This window comes from Corvus hawaiiensis, chromosome 5, assembly GCF_020740725.1.
Source record: "Corvus hawaiiensis isolate bCorHaw1 chromosome 5, bCorHaw1.pri.cur, whole genome shotgun sequence".
NCBI lineage: Eukaryota > Metazoa > Chordata > Aves > Passeriformes > Corvidae > Corvus > Corvus hawaiiensis.
The window spans coordinates 36808303-36827533 of record NC_063217.1 but is presented as its reverse complement, the minus strand read 5'-3'; the positions used below and the strand labels follow the sequence as shown (position 1 = coordinate 36827533).

The following is a 19231-nucleotide window of genomic DNA, read 5'->3' as shown; positions in this document are numbered from 1 at the left end:
CCAGGCATTTTTAAGTCCTGATATAATAGCATAATTTTTATTGGCAGAAGGAGCTGTGTAATACTATGCTGTAGTATTTTACACTATTTTGTGTATTCCTAGTATATAGCTGTGATCGTCAGATTATACAGACATAATTATTTAACTGTAGGATCTGCATCAATGTACAAGGGATGCTCTTTGAGAAGAGAGGTGAAGGAGTGAGGAGAGGTACAAGCAGAAACCTTCAGGAGTTCTGGGATTCTGACACTGATATTTGCATTTGTGCTACTAAATATCTGATACAGGTCCCACTTAAATCTTCTCATACCACAATTTTTCATGCCCACTAACTTCATTATTCCAACAAGTAACTAACCTTTATTCAGAAACACTGAATGAGTAAGGTTGGAAGGGACCACAGTGGGTCATCTGGTCCAACCTCCCTGCTCAAGCAGGGACATCCTAGAATGCATTGCACAGGATTGTGTCCAGATGGCTCTGGAGTATCTCCAGAGAGGGAGACTCCACAACCTCTCAGAACAATCTGTTCCAGTGCTCGGCCACATACACAATTGAGTTCTTCTTCATGTTCAGTTGGAACTTCCCATGCATCGGTTTCTGCCCATTGCCTCTTATTGCTCAGCACCACTGAGCAGAGCCTGGATCCATCCTCTTGACACCCTCCCTTCAGATACTGACAGACATTGATGATCAATTCTCTGTTGTGAATTCTCAAGACTGAATAGGCCCAGCTCTCTCAGCCTTTTCTTGTAAGAGAAATCATTTTTATTGCCCCCCATTGGACACTCTCCAGGAGCTCCATGTCTCTCTTGTACTGGGGAGCCCAGAACTGGACACAGCAGTCCAGGTGAGGCCTCACCAGGGCTGAGTAGAGGGGCAGGATGACATTCCTTGACCTGCTGGAATGCTCTTCCTAATGTACCCCAGGACACAGTCGGCTTTCTTGGTCACAAGGGCATTGCTGCCTCATAGACAGCTTGGTGTCCACCAGGACCCCCAGGTCCTTCTCCACAGAGCTGCTTCCCTGCAGGTTGTCCCCAGCCTGTGCTGGTGCCTGAGGTTATTCCTCCCCAGGACCCTGCATTTGCCTTTGTTGAATTTCAGCTAGTTCCTCTCTGCCCATCTCTCCAACCTGCCAAGGTGCCTCTGAAGGGCTGCAGAGCCCTCTGGGGTATTGGGCACTCCTCCCAGCTTTGTGTCATCACTGAACTTGCTGAGGAGGCATCTGCCCCTTCATCAAGTCATTGATGAACAAACTAAACAATTCTGGGCCCAGTGTTGAACCTTGGGGGCCACCATTAGTGGCAGGCATCCAACTAGATCCTGTGCCACTGATTGCAACCTTCTGGGATCTGCTGTTCAGCCAGTTCTCAACCCACCTCACTGTCCACTCATCTGGTCCACACTTCCAGTGTGCAAAGATCTCTTGCCCCCTTTACCCAATTTCTTGCTCATCAGGATGCATTGCTCTTGAGCCTGGAGGAAGTGATCTGGGAATATCACTGGTTCTCTTGGACCCTTCTTCCCTGCAAGGCATGTTCCCATGGAACTGTTCAAAGAAAATCCCTGAAGAGACTAAAGGTAGCTCTGCCGACGTCTGTGATTGTATCTTACCTGCTGCCCTGCTTCCACCTTGCCTGATACTGAACTCCACAGTCTCATGGTCACTACAGCCAAGGTTGCCCCCAGCCTTCACATCCCTCACAAGGCTTTCCCTGTTTGTTAGTATGAGGTTCAAGCAGCACAAGATCCTTGCGGGATCTTCCACTACCTGTGACAGGAAGATGTCATTAACACTTTCCAGGAATCTCTTGGACTGTTTGTGCTTCTCTGTGTTACTTCTCCAGCAGATGTCAGAGTAATTAAAGTGCCCCACAAGAAGCAGTGCCTGTGACTTTGGAGCTGCTTCTACCTGGCTATAGAAGGCTTCATCCACTTCTTTTTCCCTATCAGGCAGCCTATAGCAAACACCCACAACAGTGTCTACTATCCAAAACATAAGCTTTTGACTTGCCCATCATCCACCCCAAGACAGAGCTTGATACATCCTAAGTGTTGCCTCACAGAGGGGGCAATTCCACCAATGTCACTTCCTGATCTGTCTTTTCGAAACAGTGTGTAGCCTTTCGTGGCAGCATTCCAGTCATTCGAGCTATCCCGCTGTGTCTTTGTATTCACAGTGCGGTCAAAGGCCTGTGACTGCACATAGATCTCTAGTTCATCCTGTTTGCTCCCCATACTGTGTGTGTTGGGGTACAGGCACTTTATAGAAGTATTTGACTGTGTCCACATCCCAGTGGAGGTGCAAAGGGATGTCCCATAGTCCTGTCTAGTGATTATGTCTTTGGCTGCTTGTGCTTGCTCCAGGTATTGCCTCTTAAGCCTCCTTAAGCTACTAGAGTGGTTTCTGTTGTTCTCTCCTTCCCTACACCTTCTCTCTGGCAAGCCTGGCCCTGGCCTCTTTCCAATCTAGTTTAAAGGTCTCTCAGTGAGCCCTATGAACTCATGAACTAAGGTCCTTTTTCTCCTTTGAGACAGGTGGACCCCATTTGTTGCCAGCAGGCTTGGTGTTGTATAAACTGACCCATGATCAAAACCCCCAAAACTGTGCTGGTAACACCAGTATCAAATCCGGATGTTCATCTGCATGATCTTCCTGTTTCTTGCCCCATCATTCCCTGCAACTGGCAGGACAGAAGACAACACAACTTGTACTTCACATCACTTTACCAGTCGTCCCAAGGCCCAAAGGTCCCTCTTGATTGTCCACAGTGTTCTTTATTTAAGCTTCAGGTTTATATAGTTAGGGATTGCTCATTCTTCAGCTTGACCCAGTTTTATCTCTTGGATCCTGAAGGTTACAGCAGTTTTACAACTGTCCCAGTTTGAGATAAATTCGGAGGAATGTCTGAAATGAACGTCCTCTGATAGAAAGCAGGTTACAGCCACCCTCCCCCACCCGAAGATTCTTCAGAAAGAATTTTCCTCAGAGGAAAGTGAAAAAAAGTTATTTATTTAACAAGCAAAAGAGCATGCAGGCATGGAAAAAAGAATAATGCTAAATAATAAAACCTCTTGCTATGGAGAGAACCTGGGTAGGTTTCAGAGTCCTTTGTGGGAGGGGCTCTCTCCTCTCCGGAGCTGGGGTTCAGCATGGGCCCCTCTGGGCTGGTGTGTAGAGCCTCCTGGATGATGTTCTGGCGTTGCTGAACAGTCCAGAAGAGAAGAAGAAGCCAAAGTCCCAGGGCTCCGTACTTTAGCTAACAAACAAGAAACTAGCTAAAGGGCAAAAGGAATGTAACCCTTCCCTGCTGCAGAAGTGGAGCAGCCAGGCAGGAGAAGCCAGCGAGCTTATCTGTGTTTTGAACACAAACTGCCGAAAGAATTCCAGCAGCTCTCTCCCCTCTCCCATAGTAGTTTTAAAGGCACAGAACTCCTGTCTGGCATAGGGCAGATGATAGGGAATACAGTATCATACAGTCACCCCAGGACAACTACCTATCTCCATATTCCCGATATTTTGGACTTGGATTCTCAAACATCCAATTGTATTGGGTACTCATTATAATGTGGTTTTGTACAGTATACTGTACTGGGAGAAAAGGTCTGCAGCCCATAGGGGAATAAAGTAAAAAAGATGAGTCAATAGATGAGAGAAAAAGGGGTGAATTATTTCTTATTGATAGGTATTTTGCATTTTTTGAAGCATGGAAAGAATGGAATCTTCTGCATTGCCTGGAGTCATAAAGATTCCAAAAGAATAGCAACCTGCAGCAGTGATGGATTTTGGTGAGTGTTATTGGAAGAAAAAAAAATTGCTAAATGCACTTCTCAAGTCCATAAATTTTGACGGTACTCTCAGTAATTAATTATAAAACTTTTCTTACTGGACAAAACTTGAATTATATTAGTCTTCTGTACTTGTTAGGGTATGTTTTTCATGATTTTAAGAAAAAAAAAAAAGGAATGTTTTCAAAGGAATAGTGTCTAAGACACTCTAATAGTAAAACTAAGTACTGATTTTTATTTGGACCAGAATATCTTCCTATGTTTCTTATCTGTAGAGGACACTTTTCAAAAGCCATCCAATTTGCTTGTCTTAATTTTTAATTTTTTTTTTTAGTTTTTTAGTTTTTTGTTTCAAGGACTAAAAAGTACTATTTTAGAATGAAGTAATTACAAGTGTACTATCTCAGGAGTATAATAACTCATTTCTAAAAACACATGAATATCTATTGAGACCAATTTTGCATATATTGTGTTTCAGTACATTTTAAAAATCCTTCTTCATTAGTTTCCTCTGCTACCTGTGTCATTCCAGCTCAAACATAATGAGCAGAAATTTTAGAAAACAATCAGCTTCTTTTTTTTTTTAAATTCCTAAAGATCTATTTGTACCTTAAAGCCATGACTAAAACTTTGATTTTGGGCTATGGGGATCCTTTCACAATAGAGGTACTATGGTGAATATCTTTAAAGCCACTCTGAAGAAACATAGAAAATGAAGTAGAGTTAGATGTTGTACAATCAACATCCAGTTAGATGTTGTAATTGAGGGGCTGATATTATTTGTGGCTATTTCTCCTATTCTTTGTGTATATCTTTTTGCTATCTGGCTTATTTGCACAGAATAAAACTTAATTTTGGATAGCCTACTCAGAATGTATTTTTGCTTATAATAATACATTGTAATTGGTTTCAGTATTATTCGAACCATTGATGGCAATGTTCTTCACAAGTACAAACACCCAGCTGCAGTGTTTGGCTGTGACTGGAGTCAAAACAACAAGTAAGTAAAAATTAACCCAAAGAATTGACAATATTTACTATTTAAATTGATTACCAGCAAAGTAACACAAAGTTATCTAGAATGTGATATTCACTGTGATAGTGAAACACTGAAGTTATCTGTTCCACAGTAGGATACGCCTATAGCAGCTCTCTATTCCCAGTAGTATATTTCATTGACCACCATGAACTTCCTTAATTTTCAAAGGAGGATCATTTAATATTGATGAGAGAAAAAAAATTATCTAGCTGAATATATAATGGGTAGGAGAAAAAAACAGACATTCAAAACCAGGAATGAGGGTTTTAGACTGGTGTCCTTGGAATGGCTGCTAAGGTGAAGATGTAGCAGACAAGTAAATACATTATGATTATATGTAAATTTTGTAGATAATTCCTAAAAATGACATGAGAACTTTGTGTCAAAAAAAAAAGTTATATAATAATTCAGTCTATTAATAGTTGTGTATTGGGTGCATGGTCATACTGCAGTGCAAATACTATTCCCCATTGCAACTAATGGATCTTTATCAGGTTTTTTTCTGATTTAGTTTATTTAATTGGATTATCAATAGCTACATCTTGAAGAGATGAAGGAGAAGCAAAAATATGCTATTTTTTAAAAACATAGTTGAAAATTGCACTTTTTTTTTTTTTTTTAATTTAAAAAGACATTGGCCATCTCTGTGATTTTGCTGTTTTTATTTTGCAGAGATATGATAGCTACTGGTTGTGAGGATAAAAACGTTCGTGTTTACTACTTGGCAACCAGCTCTGATCAACCACTGAAAGTTTTTACTGGGCATACTGCAAAGGTGTTTCATGTACGGTGGTCTCCTCTCAGAGAAGGAATCCTCTGCAGTGGCTCTGATGACGGGTTAGTATTTCTGAACAATTAGAAAACTTAAACCTCAAGCAGGAATATTGGAGAAACTTAAGATCTTTACTTGTAATGGTGTTGTGAATACTTAATAATCTAAATCTCTGCCTTGTTCAGATTCAGGCTTTAGCTTTATTCTTAGCTTTATGTAGTATTTGGGCAGCAGGATCATTATCTAAAATTGTCACAACTGCTGTAGTTGGGCAAGTTTCCAAATCCTTTCCCAAGAGTAGGGTCAATGCCTGATACTATTACTGCAACAAATAACACAAGAAGGATACCACATGTTTACATTACGTCTAAAGAAACAGGTGCAAGACCTGCTCTTATTTGATATTTTTCAAAAGTATGCTTAAGTAGGATCTGCAGAGAATTTTAATGAGTATTAGATACTTCTGTTTTGTTGGTTTGATGACATTGCTTTTGAGGGAGAGCACATAAGTCCATGTGAGCAGGAGGAAGCATTTTTCTGTGATTCAAAGCCACTTCCCTGCAGAGTATAGAAGATATTTTTGTAAAGAATATTTTGTAAAGTTTGGAGTATTGGCTTGTATTGCTTTCCACATTAGCATTCATTAGAGGTGTATGCTTGAAGCAAAATCTATTAGTTCATGGTGTAGTGATTCATGACAGGAAGCAACCTGATAGCAAACTTCTTGTCAATAAAATACATTGAATGGGACTTGCCCTAGGATTGAACACTGAGGAGCATTCTGGCGACTGGTCACCAGCTAGATTTAGCCCCTTTCACTGCAATCTTTGAGCCCTGATGTGAAGTAAATAAATATTCTGATAAATTTGAAGCTTAAAATATTGCTGAAGTAGAGAGATAATTATATTTCAATAGGTGATCTGATGGAGATTGATCTCTTATCATGTTTCAGTACTGTTCGGATATGGGATTATACACAAGATGCTTGTATAAATGTTCTTAGTGGACATACAGCTCCAGTACGGGGACTTATGTGGAATCCTGAAATTCCTTACCTTCTAATATCTGGCAGCTGGGACTATACAATTCGAGTCTGGGATACAAGAGATGGAACATGTTTGGACACAATTTATGATCATGGTGCAGATGTATATGGTAATATTTTTTAAATTTTGTTTTATTTCTGTATTGAAATGATTCCAATAAAAATCCTGTTTTAAAATTTATCCAGTAATTTAATCAAACAGGTTATTAGATAAACTTACTTGACTACATTTTTAAATATCCTTTCTACTAGGATTAACATGTCATCCTAGTCGTCCATTTACTATGGCATCCTGCTCTCGTGATTCCACTGTGAGACTCTGGTCATTGACGCCTCTTATAAACCCTCTACAAATAAATATCATAACCGATAGATGTTGGGATGATATTATCGGCAATCCAGGTAAGCAAATTGTATAAACCATTGTTTTCATTTTCTTTATGTTACTGCTCTTATTCCTTTGGTTGTTTTTTATTTTAATTTCATGTATAACTCTTTGTGTGTGTTAGATCGCGCCGTGGAGCCTGGCACTCCTCCTTTGCTATGTGGTAAAGTTTCCAGGGATATGAAACAAGAATTGGAAAAATTGTCAGGAAATCCTCGGGGAAAAAAACTACGGTGGTTTTCAGAATATTTTTCAGTAAGTATTCTGCAAACTTAAGGATGTTGTCAGTGTGCATCACTTTCTCTTCTGAAGTCAATCTCCAAAACTGAGATTTCTTTCTTCTCCACCATTTTTTTTCTCTTTTTTGAAGGGATCTTAGAAAATAGGCAGAAATCAGTTCTATTTCTTATAGAACTTAAGGTCTATAGGTCTGCATATAAAAATGTCTGTGATTGAATTGTCTGTCACTTGTGAAAAACAAATCTCACTAATTTAACTTTGCAAAAAACAAACCAATTTTTTGCAAACTTAAATTAGTGAAATAATATCATTTTCTATAGGAAAGGTTAATTTGACAGCAATTTGCTATTGAAGAAAATGAAAATATGTGTTTAATCAAAGTGCATTAGAGCTTTTTAATTTTTAATTAATCAAAAGAACACCTTCATTACTGGTAAGATTTGAACTGCCCAAGTGTCTGCGCCCAAATTGCTCTTTATGTTCTAGGAACTGTAGATCCGGATCCGGCATACCTCAGTATCCATCTATTGCCTTTTCTCCATTGCACAGTAATATTTTCTATAAATTGCTGCAGCCTCTCAGTGCAAATGAGTTAAAAATATGGGTTCCTGTGAGTGCTTACCTGCATAGGAGCTGCACTTGAGGTAGAACAAGGACAAAATCACCTGGAACTACAGGTTCTACTACTACTGGAGCTCATGTCAAACACTGTTGTAATTTAAGTCAAAACACTGATCTAAAAAGACCTAGTTCATTCAAAGTATTTATTTTGAGTTCTGGCTAAATTTAAGTATATGACTTAGAAATGCTGAAACAATCTTTCTTGATTTCAAACTTAGACATTTTCTCTTTTGTTAAAAATATATTTATGGAATTCCTTATCTTACAGAAGTTATAAATTTTGATTTCCCATGTTGATTTGAGAGTAAAACTGTTATAAGAATATTAGAATTTTCCAAGAACAAAAGCTTTTTTGATCAGGTATGCTCAGTGCTTTTTGAGTCCAGAAAATGAGGTATTGTGCTAAACTATGAGGAGTCTAATAAGAGTTTTAATGGACAAAAAAAAGAGAGAGTAGTCCTTTTTTTTTGGGGGGGGGGGGGGGAGGCCAGAGGGGGCAAGGGGAGGGGGTGGGCATGGGGTGGGGAGAGATTTCCCTAGTAGGATTTTATGCTTTTTATCAGCTCAGAAATAATTTGACTTCTAAACTTGTGAACCTGTTTTTCTTAGAGAAGCTTCTTTAGGTCAAAGGTTTAATGATTTTTTTTAAGCTTTTAAATACTCACTCTCTTCTAGACCTCATTCAATGTTAAACTGTTGTCCTGTTTCTACAGAAGGATTGATTCAAAGGCTAGACCAATAGAAATGCTTGAAATTTATTTTAAAAAATTATTACAGTTCTACTATATGTGTCTGTTTTAAGATTTAATATTAAGATAGTAAACCAGCTTGTGGCAGTCAAGCCTTGAAGCTCTTTTCTACCTGGCCCATGTCTTTGCTTTACAGAAAGTGGGAAACAAGTGCTGGGTCAGCTCCTGCATGCCAGCAACTGACTGTTGGTTTGTGCCAGCAGTAGACACAAGATAGCTTGTATTTCTTTGAAAGCAAAAGGGAAAACTCTAATGGCAAGCCCTCAGCTATGTCTAACCATAACCTAATAGGTTCATGGATCTTACTGTATCTTTACTGCCTGCAAGAAGACTGAAGAACTTGTAGTATCTTGAACTAATTCATGTTTTCATAATAAAAGTTCTAATATTGAAATTATCTGAAACTGTATTTCTTGGAGTTGACTGACAAATGTTTTCTAATGTCTTTGTAAGTTCAAGTTTCTCTCTTGAACATTACTGTAATAACTCTTCTTCTCTAACAATTTTAGCCTCCAGGAGGCAGCAAAAATTTATGGGATTTGGTTGCTATAATAAAAGGACAGGATGACAGTTTGCTTCCACAAAACTACTGCAAAGGAATTATGCATATGAAACACCTCATTAGATTTAGAATGGTAAGTGAAGCACAAACAATATGTGAAAATGGTTGTTAGTCCATGTAGTATTTCACTATTTAAAAATAACATTCAATGCTTTACAAAAGGTTGCAATTTCAAGTCCAAAGAAATTTGTGCAATACTAGTTCTTCACTGCAATACTACTCCGTTACAATAGTATGTAGCTGTCTGTGTGATTTCATGCATACTCAGTGTTAAAATGCTAGGTTACAGTTATTAACTAGAAAAGCATTTTTCAAAACAATTAAAAGAAATTGCAAAGCAATCATCACTACCGTTTCAGCTATGAAGCAAGTTTGTCTTGCCTGTTATATACACTGTACTTTTATGTTTGGTAAATTCAGATTATTTGATTGTATAAACATGAAGTGTGTAGCTATGTTCAGATGTACAGACAGGAATTCATGTCTGAAAATGAAGGAAAGTCAGCAGAAATATGTTCTGCAGGTCTCTGGAAGAAGGAATGGGTAAGCAAGAACCTGTCATTTATATGAATATGCAGCTTAAGAGTGACTTGGATGAGAATAGGAAATTTAAGTACTAGGCCATAAATTTATTAGTAGCTGCATTTATGAATATGCAACCAGATACACAGTTTGTGTAGAATATGCAGATTCATCATTCTGTCAGGAAGTTCTTAGGAATACTAAAGTATCCCATACTTTAATGACTGGACTGTAAATAGAGGAAAGATTATCTGCTGGTATGGATCAAGGGAATGCTCTTGCCAGCCCCCGGGCTAATACTTGCCAGGTATCACATGTTGTTTACTGTTACATGCTATTTTGCAAAATCACAGGCTCTTTAGGCGTGTCCTACATTCCTTATGACTCTCAAGTGATTAAAGATGATTAGTATTGTTAACTGTAATAATAGCAGCTGTTCTGCTAATCCTATGGAGTTCTGTTTGTGTGTCCATGTGTCAAAAACAACAGTTTTCTCAGCCAGTTAGCCTGAGAAGACATTAAATCTTGACTTGTGCAGTGCAAGAAGTCTGTTTATCCCTGCAACATGATTTCATGCATTTATAGCCCCATTGATCTAGAGTAACTACAGTAAGTGCTGGTCATTCTGTGGACCTAGATGAAGTGTTCACATTAATTAAAAGCATTTTCCCCCCTTCTTACTGACTCAGAGTCTTGTTTGAGACCTTTAAGAGAAAGTAGGGGGTAGGGTAATGCTGATTGCTTGTTAAGGACTGCTAATACTCTCTTTTCCTTAGGAAACTGAATAATGGCACTGCAGCACCTAGACATTTCAGGATGAAGTAAGGATGTAGAGCAACTGTCTTTTTTCTGTTTTTAGGAAACAGAGAGGATGCATTGGAGCCTTCAGCAGGAAAATGTAAAAAATATAGAAGTGCTGAAGAAAAAAATTAATGTAGTTTGTTTAAAAAAACCCCAGATCCTTGTGAGCTGCCATTGGTCTACATGGCAGTTTACTTTGGTGAAGAATGTTCAAAATTCATTCTCCATCTTCAATATAGGGTACTGCAAAGTCATGAATAGCCAAATGCCACCATTGTGCATTGATGATAGAATCCAACTGAGAATTCTTGAAAAGCTCCCTTTGCTTATTTTTTCTGTTAAGTATAATTCTGTTGCAGCTTGTTTCTCAAACTCTGACAGATGAAGAAATTTAGTCTTATCTCCCCAACTAATATAAAAATTGCAGTAGTTGGGAATATAAGTAATTTCTTGGCCATATGGTTAATGGGACATGACAGATCAGACCACAGAGCCTATTGTCTACCAGTTAAGCCTACTGTCTTTGTTATTTCTTTATGTGGACGTCATTGTAATAGTAATAGATACAATTTCCAGCTCAGTATGGCATATGTTCATAAATATTTCTTTTTCAGTTTCAAAATATCAAGATTTTTATGAGGCACATCTGGGTGAATTACTATTATATATGAGAATTTAAAAAAAAAAACAACCCTAAGCTAATAAAGGAAGAGAATCAAGGAAAATGTATGTGTACAAAAAACCACAAACACAGTTACTTTAACATCATAAATATAGTTCACTGTAATCTCATTGAAATCTCTTTCAATTAGCCTTTTCTCTAAAGAATTTTTTTCTTAAATTATAATCTTTATATTCCACTGTAATATCTGGCAATAGTCCATTCTTAGGAAAACTTGTTTTCATCACAGAAAACTTCTTAATCTTTTTTTTTTTTCCTCAGTCCAAGGCCCAAGAACTGACAACAGTAAAGATGTCTAAGTTTGGAGGTGGTATTGGTGCACCAAGCAAAGAAGAAAGACTCAAAGAAGCTGCAGAAATACATTTAAGATTAGGACAAATTCAGCGATATTGTGAGCTAATGGTAGAACTTGGAGAGGTAAAATATCAGAACACTATTGAAGAATAATAAAATATGAAGGTTTCTGAAAACCTTCATATTTGCATATTTGCAGCTACCCTAGCAAAGATGGGGAGGCAATAAATGGGTCACTAGTCCCCAAATCAGTAATCTTGTTCCAATTATTTTTAACATATGCAGTCTAAAGCATAGCTCATTCCTTATTTAACTTTTGAGAAATCTATTTTTAATGGAAGAAAAATTACACTAGTTCAAAATATGGCTGTTTCTCAAATTAAAATTATCGTGTTAAATGCATTGCTTCTTTCTTCTAGTGGGACAAAGCTCTCTCAGTTGCACCTGGTGTATCAATGAAATATTGGAGGAAGTTAATGCAAAGGTAAGCTAATAAAAATATTATGGCACATTGTAGCTTCAGTCCATAAAAGGACACAGACAAGTGGGAAGGACGGATAGTAATATCAGTTATAGTTTTCTTTTGTTACAGCATGCTAGTGATGTTTCTTTTTGTTCAGTAAGCTTTGGGATGGAGCTGGGGAGGATTTCAACAATAACTTTGTGTACAAGAAGCAAAGGTTGAACATAAACTGCAACTTCATAAACTCTTTAGTGCAGTATTCACGTTTTGCAAGTCTGGAAAGGCAGATGGTTTTCAGTGAACTTTAAACAGCTTCATCTAACACCTAAACCATATAGATAAGTTTGGTGATTGTTCATATATGTAGATATTTCTTGTTTATTTATTCATTTGTTTAATTAGGAGAGCTGATCAGTTAATTCAGGAAGAAAATGATGATGTCATCCCATACTGTATAGCTATTGGCGATGTGAGGAAACTGGTTTCTTTCTTTACTTCAAGAGGTCAGCTTAAAGAGGCTCTACTTGTTGCACAGGTATTACTACATATATATCAGTGTGGAAGATGTATTTAGCTCTTAGCTTGTAACTCAGAATATGACATAATTTAAAAGGCTAGCTCTTTTCACTTTAGCAAAATAGCTGAATAATGATGCCCAAGTCTTTACTTCCATGTGGTATTGACCAATTTTTATGCAGAAATCATAAGGAGGTAACTCATGTTTACAGATTTTAAGCCTTATTCTTCTAAACTGCAAATGATCATAATGAAAACTGATGTATTCAGTTTCAATTGAAATGCAACCTGATTTTCAATAGTCAGTCTCCTTAACATCAAAGTCATGTAGGATTTCATTTCTCTTGAATTTCTGCTGAGAAATCATCTATCTGTATGTTTTAGCTAAATAGCTGAATAAGGTACAGAATGTAACTTTGACACAGATTTAACAAGCTATAATGTTTGAACTTTAAAGCAAGTTAAAGCTTCAGAAAGATCTTAATTTTTCATGTAAGAGAGGTATTGCAGAGAGATATTACACTTCATAGAATAATCTTTGTCTCAAAGGTTTAATAAGATAATAATAAGCAACAAAATACCAGGAATTACTTTCCCTTTTAACTGAGCCCTGAGGTTTAATGGTGTTATCCTAGCTACATCTTAAACCATGTGAAAGAATTTTCAAAAATTCATAGAATCAATTAGGTTGGAAAATACCCCTGAGATCATTGAGTCCAACCCTTGACCAAACACCGCCTTGTCAACTGATTTCATTTTAACCCACACTGACCTCTTTGTATTTAATGTTAGAAATAAATTATTACCAGATACGAAGGAAAGTTCACCTTAAGCCACTATATGCCAAACCTTCCCAGATTTTCTGGTATACCTGCTGAGAAGTATGGAAGTCTATGGACTTCATCCTTCCCTCAGAGCTGTTTGCTCATTGGGGTGTAAAAATCAAGGTTGTAGCCTTCACCATCCATTATATACAAATGCTGAAAAATCCTGCACAAATGCATAGGAAGGAAGAAGTATTTGCTTCGGTAGAATTCTTGTATGTCTGGATAAAACAAGGCTAAGATTTAGCTATGAATGAGTTCATTGGTTTAAACATTCAAACATTTTCTTTGTTATAACTGGGCTTTAGAAAGATTTTTATAAATCTTAGATTATTTTTGTTGTTACTGAAAAATTTCATTTCATCTTCAGTTTGAATTGTGCATTAATTTATCTATATTTTATTCACTTCCAGGCAGCTTGTGAAGGAAATATACAGATGTTACCACTCTCCACAACAAGCAGAACTTCAAATTCTGGTGGAAACAATACAGATGATTATAATGAGTAAGTTGTTCTAGTTTATATGTAAAACCTCATCTTAGTGCAAAGTCATTAAGGGAGATAAAGCAAAATGGTTTAATTTGGCATCAGCAATTTAGAGTTCAACAAAATATTGCATCTTCTAGTACTTAGTTAATAGAGTTACTAACTACTTGTTGCTACATTAATTTCCCTATTCTGTCTCCTGGCACAAAATGGATTTTTCATATGTATGTATTATAATTATAAATGTCCTTTTCACTTGCTTGATATTTAAGATGCATTCCTGTGCACTTAAATATATAGCATATTACCTTAGAACCTTTGGTAAGTAGAGTAAGTTTTAGCATTAACAAGTATCTGTGATCCCCTATTATTACACATAATCTCTTCCTGAAGCTTTGCTGTTTGTCATCAATGAAGGTTCTGATAATGTTAAATAAAAATCAAACTGAGAGAGTAGGTTTAGATTGGATATTAGGAAAAAATTCTTTACTGTGAGAGTGGTGAGGCACTGGCACAGGTTGCCCAGAGAAGCTGAGGATGCTCCAAACCTGGAAGTGTGCAAGGCCAGGTTAGATGGGGCTCTGTGCAACCTGGTCTGGGGGAAGGTGTCCCTGCCCATGGCAGGGGGCTTGGAACAGAATGACCTTTAAGGTACCTTCCAACACAAGCCATTTTGTGATTCTATGACTCTCATTGTCCATGCCCATAAAAAAACCCCAAATATGCAGCTCTCCTTGTCTAGAACAGCGCTCCAAAACCTGAATTACATTATCCAGTTATAGGTGTAGTAAAAAAAGGAGTTTAGAGGCTGTGTAGTTACTTCATTTACATGAGCAGTTTTTGAGGAATTAGAGAAATAATGGTTCAGAGTTTACAGGTACAGTTTGGATATCCAAATATTTAATTTTTCTTCTGTCAGTCTGAAGAGACATTTCTGTACTGATGTAGACTTTGGGAAACTGACCCACCTCAGTATGTACCAACAAAAGTAGTGGATGAAGCTCAAACAGATTGCATTTTTCAAGCTAGTAGTGCCATTATCTGTGAGTCAAATATAGCAACTTTTAGGGTACAGAAGCAAGTGTGGTGAATTTCACATAAATTAAGACCCAAGGCAAGACTCCAACATTAGTGACCTTGCAGAATTAATTTTTTTGTTCTTGCAGTCTCCTGCAGAGGGTCAGTAAAGAACTGGCAGATTTGTATTTCCAGGATGGCCGTGCAGTGCTTGCAGCATGTTGTCATCTGGCTGTTGAAAATATAGAGGTAATTTTTTTTAATTTAACAATGAAAAAGCCAACATTGACTTTCTTTTTACATCTTCACATGTGTTTTAAAATTTATGTGTCACATTCTAAAATGGTATTTGGTATTTGATTTGTTTATATTTATGCAGAGTTAGATCCTTATAGTATTAAATTTAGTAGCAAAACTCCCTTGATTCTATTAAATTCAAGGTTTCTTTCATGTACAGAAGGTAGCATGATCTTGAATTGTATTTACAGTATCTTGTTATATTAGATAATATACTTAAGTACCTTAGATGTATACATCTAAGTGTTACTGTTTATGGTGACTCAAAATACCCATTCAGAACTGGAAGTTATTTTGCTAAAGAAGATGCAATTTCTGCCTTAAAGAATTTACAGTCTAAATGAAGAAGTAAATAGGAAAAAACCCCCCAACCCTCAGTACAAAAATAGAACTGACATGTAGGAAACATTTCATTACATTTTTTAATTTGTTTGTAGCTTTACAAATTGTTTCTTTCCCTCAGTCTCTCTGGATTTTGTTGCTGACTTAACAAGTTTTTCCTCCTCTATCCCCCAAATAAGTATAATTCCATCTCAATTAGCTGTTCTGAGAGAAATTGAGAATCAGTTAATGCCTGTATTTCTAAATAGGCATATTTCAAGTTGTTGTGTAGTTCTTAGGGTCTGACATTCTGCTATGCCTATCAGTAACTCTGGTGGCTGAGAGAGAGTAAGAACAGGACAATCCTTCTCATTTTCTTGGTGTTCTGAGTCTCATTTCATTGAAAGAGAGGGGAAATATACACTCTGAATTCTAGTGTCCTTAAGATTAGATGGAATTCCTATCATGCATTTTAGGCATCGTATTTATGTGATCTCTTCAGTTGAATAAAGGAAGATTCTGCTAAAGGAAGTCTATTTAGTTATTTAAAAAATTACTAACACGTGGTGCACAATTATTTACTCATTCAAGAGACCCCCAAGTATATATAATTGAGTTTAATTATTGCATATTTTGTCCTTCTGTAAAAAGTCTCATAAGTGAATGTGATATGCTTAACATGGTGAATGCCCCAAAATGCTTATGTCCCTTAATGATATTTTTTCATTGAGCAAGCTTGCGATGGCAAATCTGATTCGTGGAAATGAACTGGAGTTGGCAATCAGTGTGGGTACTGTCTTAGGAGAAAGTGCAGCACAAGCAACACATTATGCCCTAGAACTACTAGCAAGAAAATATATGGCAGTAATGACATGGTAAGAATTTCTTAACCCAAAGATTTATTTTTTTCTCCCTGATAAAACAATCAAGATGTGTCATTGTGAAACTTTTGTAGAGATCCAACTACCATGGGTAGGGAGAATAAAAATTGCTCCTTGAACAAGGATTGCTGTATTAGACCTTTGAAGTACAGGGCATGCAAATGTTCTGCTTTAATCTCAAAATACATTCCGTATGCATTGTAAATAAGAGAGGAGTCATTGTCAGAGTATGAAACCCACTGAAAAAAATCCTAGCTACTTGGGCAATAGGTAGCATATGAAGTCCTAGTTTATATTGAGTAACAAGAACTGCTTTAGAAAAAGTAAGGCTGGAACTGAGTTAAAATGTCAAAAGGAACAGTAGCCCAAGTAGGATATGTGAAGTGATTTTTAAGTACTTGTTTGAAAAATATAAAACTAAGAGTCTGAGGAATTATCCTCTATTCGTATTAGGAACACAAGACTGCTGAAAAGATTTAAGGATGAAACAGGATTACTATTTAATTCTGCAGAAGTAACTTCTCTCTTGCATATAGGGGAAGGTTTCTGTCATAAATTTTCTTTTCCTCATTATAGTGATTTTGCTTTGAAGAATACAACTTCTTGTTTTTTATCTAACAATGAAAAAGGAGAATACCTTCCTAAGATATACTTGGCAGCTGTATAACTGTTTCATAATTAACATTTCATAGAAAATGTGCACTTAAACAGTTAAGGATCAGTGTTTCTTCTACAGTTAATATTTGCTGATGTATTTAGAGGTAGCCTGAGAGAAACATAGTGGAACTCCTCTCTACAGAACATTTAGCTTGCTCTAGACAATGAAGCATTGAAAATGCGAAGATAAGAAACTGGTGACTTTCATTTTGCCATGGTTTAGCATGTCTGCTTTCCACCAGTCTTAATAGGGTCATTTTGGTAACTCCATCGGCAGGTTTTAAAGTGTCTGAAGCTCCTTCTTTGATCTCCCTGCATTCATTGTAAAGGGTGATTTCTGTGTAGCCTCCAATAGGAAGCACTGGATGTGGATTTAAGAAAAATAGTGTATATTTTTTTCAGTTCCTTAAGAAAAGCTTGCTGTGATCTGAGGGCTGTAATAAGTGCTTGTGATAGTATGGCATTTATGTTTAGGTACACAAAGCTTCTGCAAACTTATGGCATGTGTACACTGAAGTCTACATGGGTATAGATGAGAAAATGTTAAAGCGGTGTAGCACATATTGCCCAGGTATACATCTGAATTTGTCAGTGGGTTTCACATGCTGTACTTAACACCCTGCAATCCTGGATTCTGATTGCCAGCCATTACAGCATATTTTTTCTATTCTGTAGGAAAAGATCAGAGATTCATGGATCTCTTTGTTTTGTAATAAAGAGATTCTCACACAGCATAATCCCCTTGGTTCACTGCATTCGTAAGATCATGTATGGGGAAGCTGGAGTTCAAGGGTCTCTGATAGTTGAAGGGCTCCCTTTTTATTTTACTGGTTGTTATGCTTAGGGATATCCATCAGTTGGAAACATTTTGCTGTAGTGAAGCACTTAATTGTAGACACCAAAAGGAATACGAGAAGGATAGATTAATATACCCTGATAGATTAATACAGAAATCAGTTACTGGTGGAATGTTTCTTGGGTTTTGGTTGGCTGTCTTTAGAAGTGCTCTAAAATATAAAATCAAGCCAAAAAATAAGTCAAAACTAAACATTCATGCACTTTCCTAAATCTACAGCCTTGAGGAAATGTGTGAGTGTTCAAGGACACATTTTTATTTGCATTTAACACCTAAACACTGTCAAAAGCAGCTTTCTACTATTCAAAAGGCTAGTCATATGAGATACTGAATTCTGCATATGCAAACTCAGACACCTCATTTTGATCTTTATACGCAACAGTGTTTTCAGTTTGATTCTTAAAAATCGTTCCAGGTAGCACAATTTGTACGCCATTATATGAGGGCTTCTTTGAATTACTTTTTTTTCAAATGAATGTTGGATTTCAGTTTTATGACAAGACAATTTCTAATCACTTAAAAAAATGTTTAAATTGTTTATGAAGATTAATACATATGAGTAAGTGATCTTGAAAATAGCTTAAGAACTTGTGAAATATCCTAGATTCTGAAAGAGTGCTTCTGTAACTTGGAAAAGTGGCTGTTATACAGTAATAGTATCACAGATTTTCTAAAGACCTTTTGGCATTAGTTTCTTTAGGTTGTCAAAAGGCATAAAATAGAAAGCTGGTTTTTTGTTGTTGTTGAAGCCAGTTGCCCTGACCCTTAGATTTGCTGTTGTAGTTTAATTATTTGCTATCAGATATTTTCTCTGTAAAGTAATACACAATTTTGTTCAATACTGTTTCAATGTCTTCCTTTTAGCTTCCCATCACTTGGATACAGGTATTTTGCTTTTTTTAGAGAAAGTTTAAGCTTATTTTCTCCCTTAATAAAGTCACACGCTTTTCAAATCTAAGTTTCCTAATTTTTAATTGTGATTAGTACTTGAAAGTGGGATAGAAAGCAGTTGCAAGTACTGGATAATAGCTTACTTGAACATGTTTAAGCTAAGAACCACATTCTGAAAATCCAGAGGAAATCAGTAGGATTTTTTGCCTTACACAGGGGCAAGTCAGTCTTGAGGTTCACAGGAGACATGACATCTGCATGAATAGAAGAGTCACAGAATAAACAGTTCTTAAAACTTAAATAGAACAATTTCCAAATAATTTCCTAATGTTACACATTCTCTTCAGCTGTTTGTTGCATGAAGGATAGGGTAACAAATGGTAAAAAGTTTAGGAAATGTCAGAAATGTCAGTTTGCTAAAACAGTTTTCCTTTGAGAAGGATGAAAATAGGTATTGCATTCTTTTCTCGTATAATCTATTTCAATATCACATGAGCACCAAGTCGTTCTGGATGAC

The 19231-nt window shown here is 36.7% G+C and overlaps 1 protein-coding gene across 7 annotated transcripts in view; it reads left to right on the top strand.

Annotated features, from left to right (window-relative positions):
- The window catches only part of WDR17 (WD repeat domain 17), a 58797-nt gene that overhangs the window by 30337 nt on the left and 9229 nt on the right, over window positions 1-19231 (top strand). For 5 of the 7 annotated variants that reach the window (XM_048303899.1, XM_048303900.1, XM_048303901.1 and 2 more), the window contains 14 exons: window positions 3710-3792; window positions 4706-4792; window positions 5504-5668; window positions 6556-6758; window positions 6901-7050; window positions 7158-7288; window positions 9153-9278; window positions 11472-11627; window positions 11924-11988; window positions 12370-12502; window positions 13721-13812; window positions 14961-15060; window positions 16165-16304; window positions 18688-18708. In XM_048303899.1, coding sequence (XP_048159856.1) covers window positions 3710-3792; window positions 4706-4792; window positions 5504-5668; window positions 6556-6758; window positions 6901-7050; window positions 7158-7288; window positions 9153-9278; window positions 11472-11627; window positions 11924-11988; window positions 12370-12502; window positions 13721-13812; window positions 14961-15060; window positions 16165-16304; window positions 18688-18708 — 1652 coding nt within the window. The other 2 variants (XM_048303903.1, XM_048303897.1) reach the window with 2 other exon arrangements.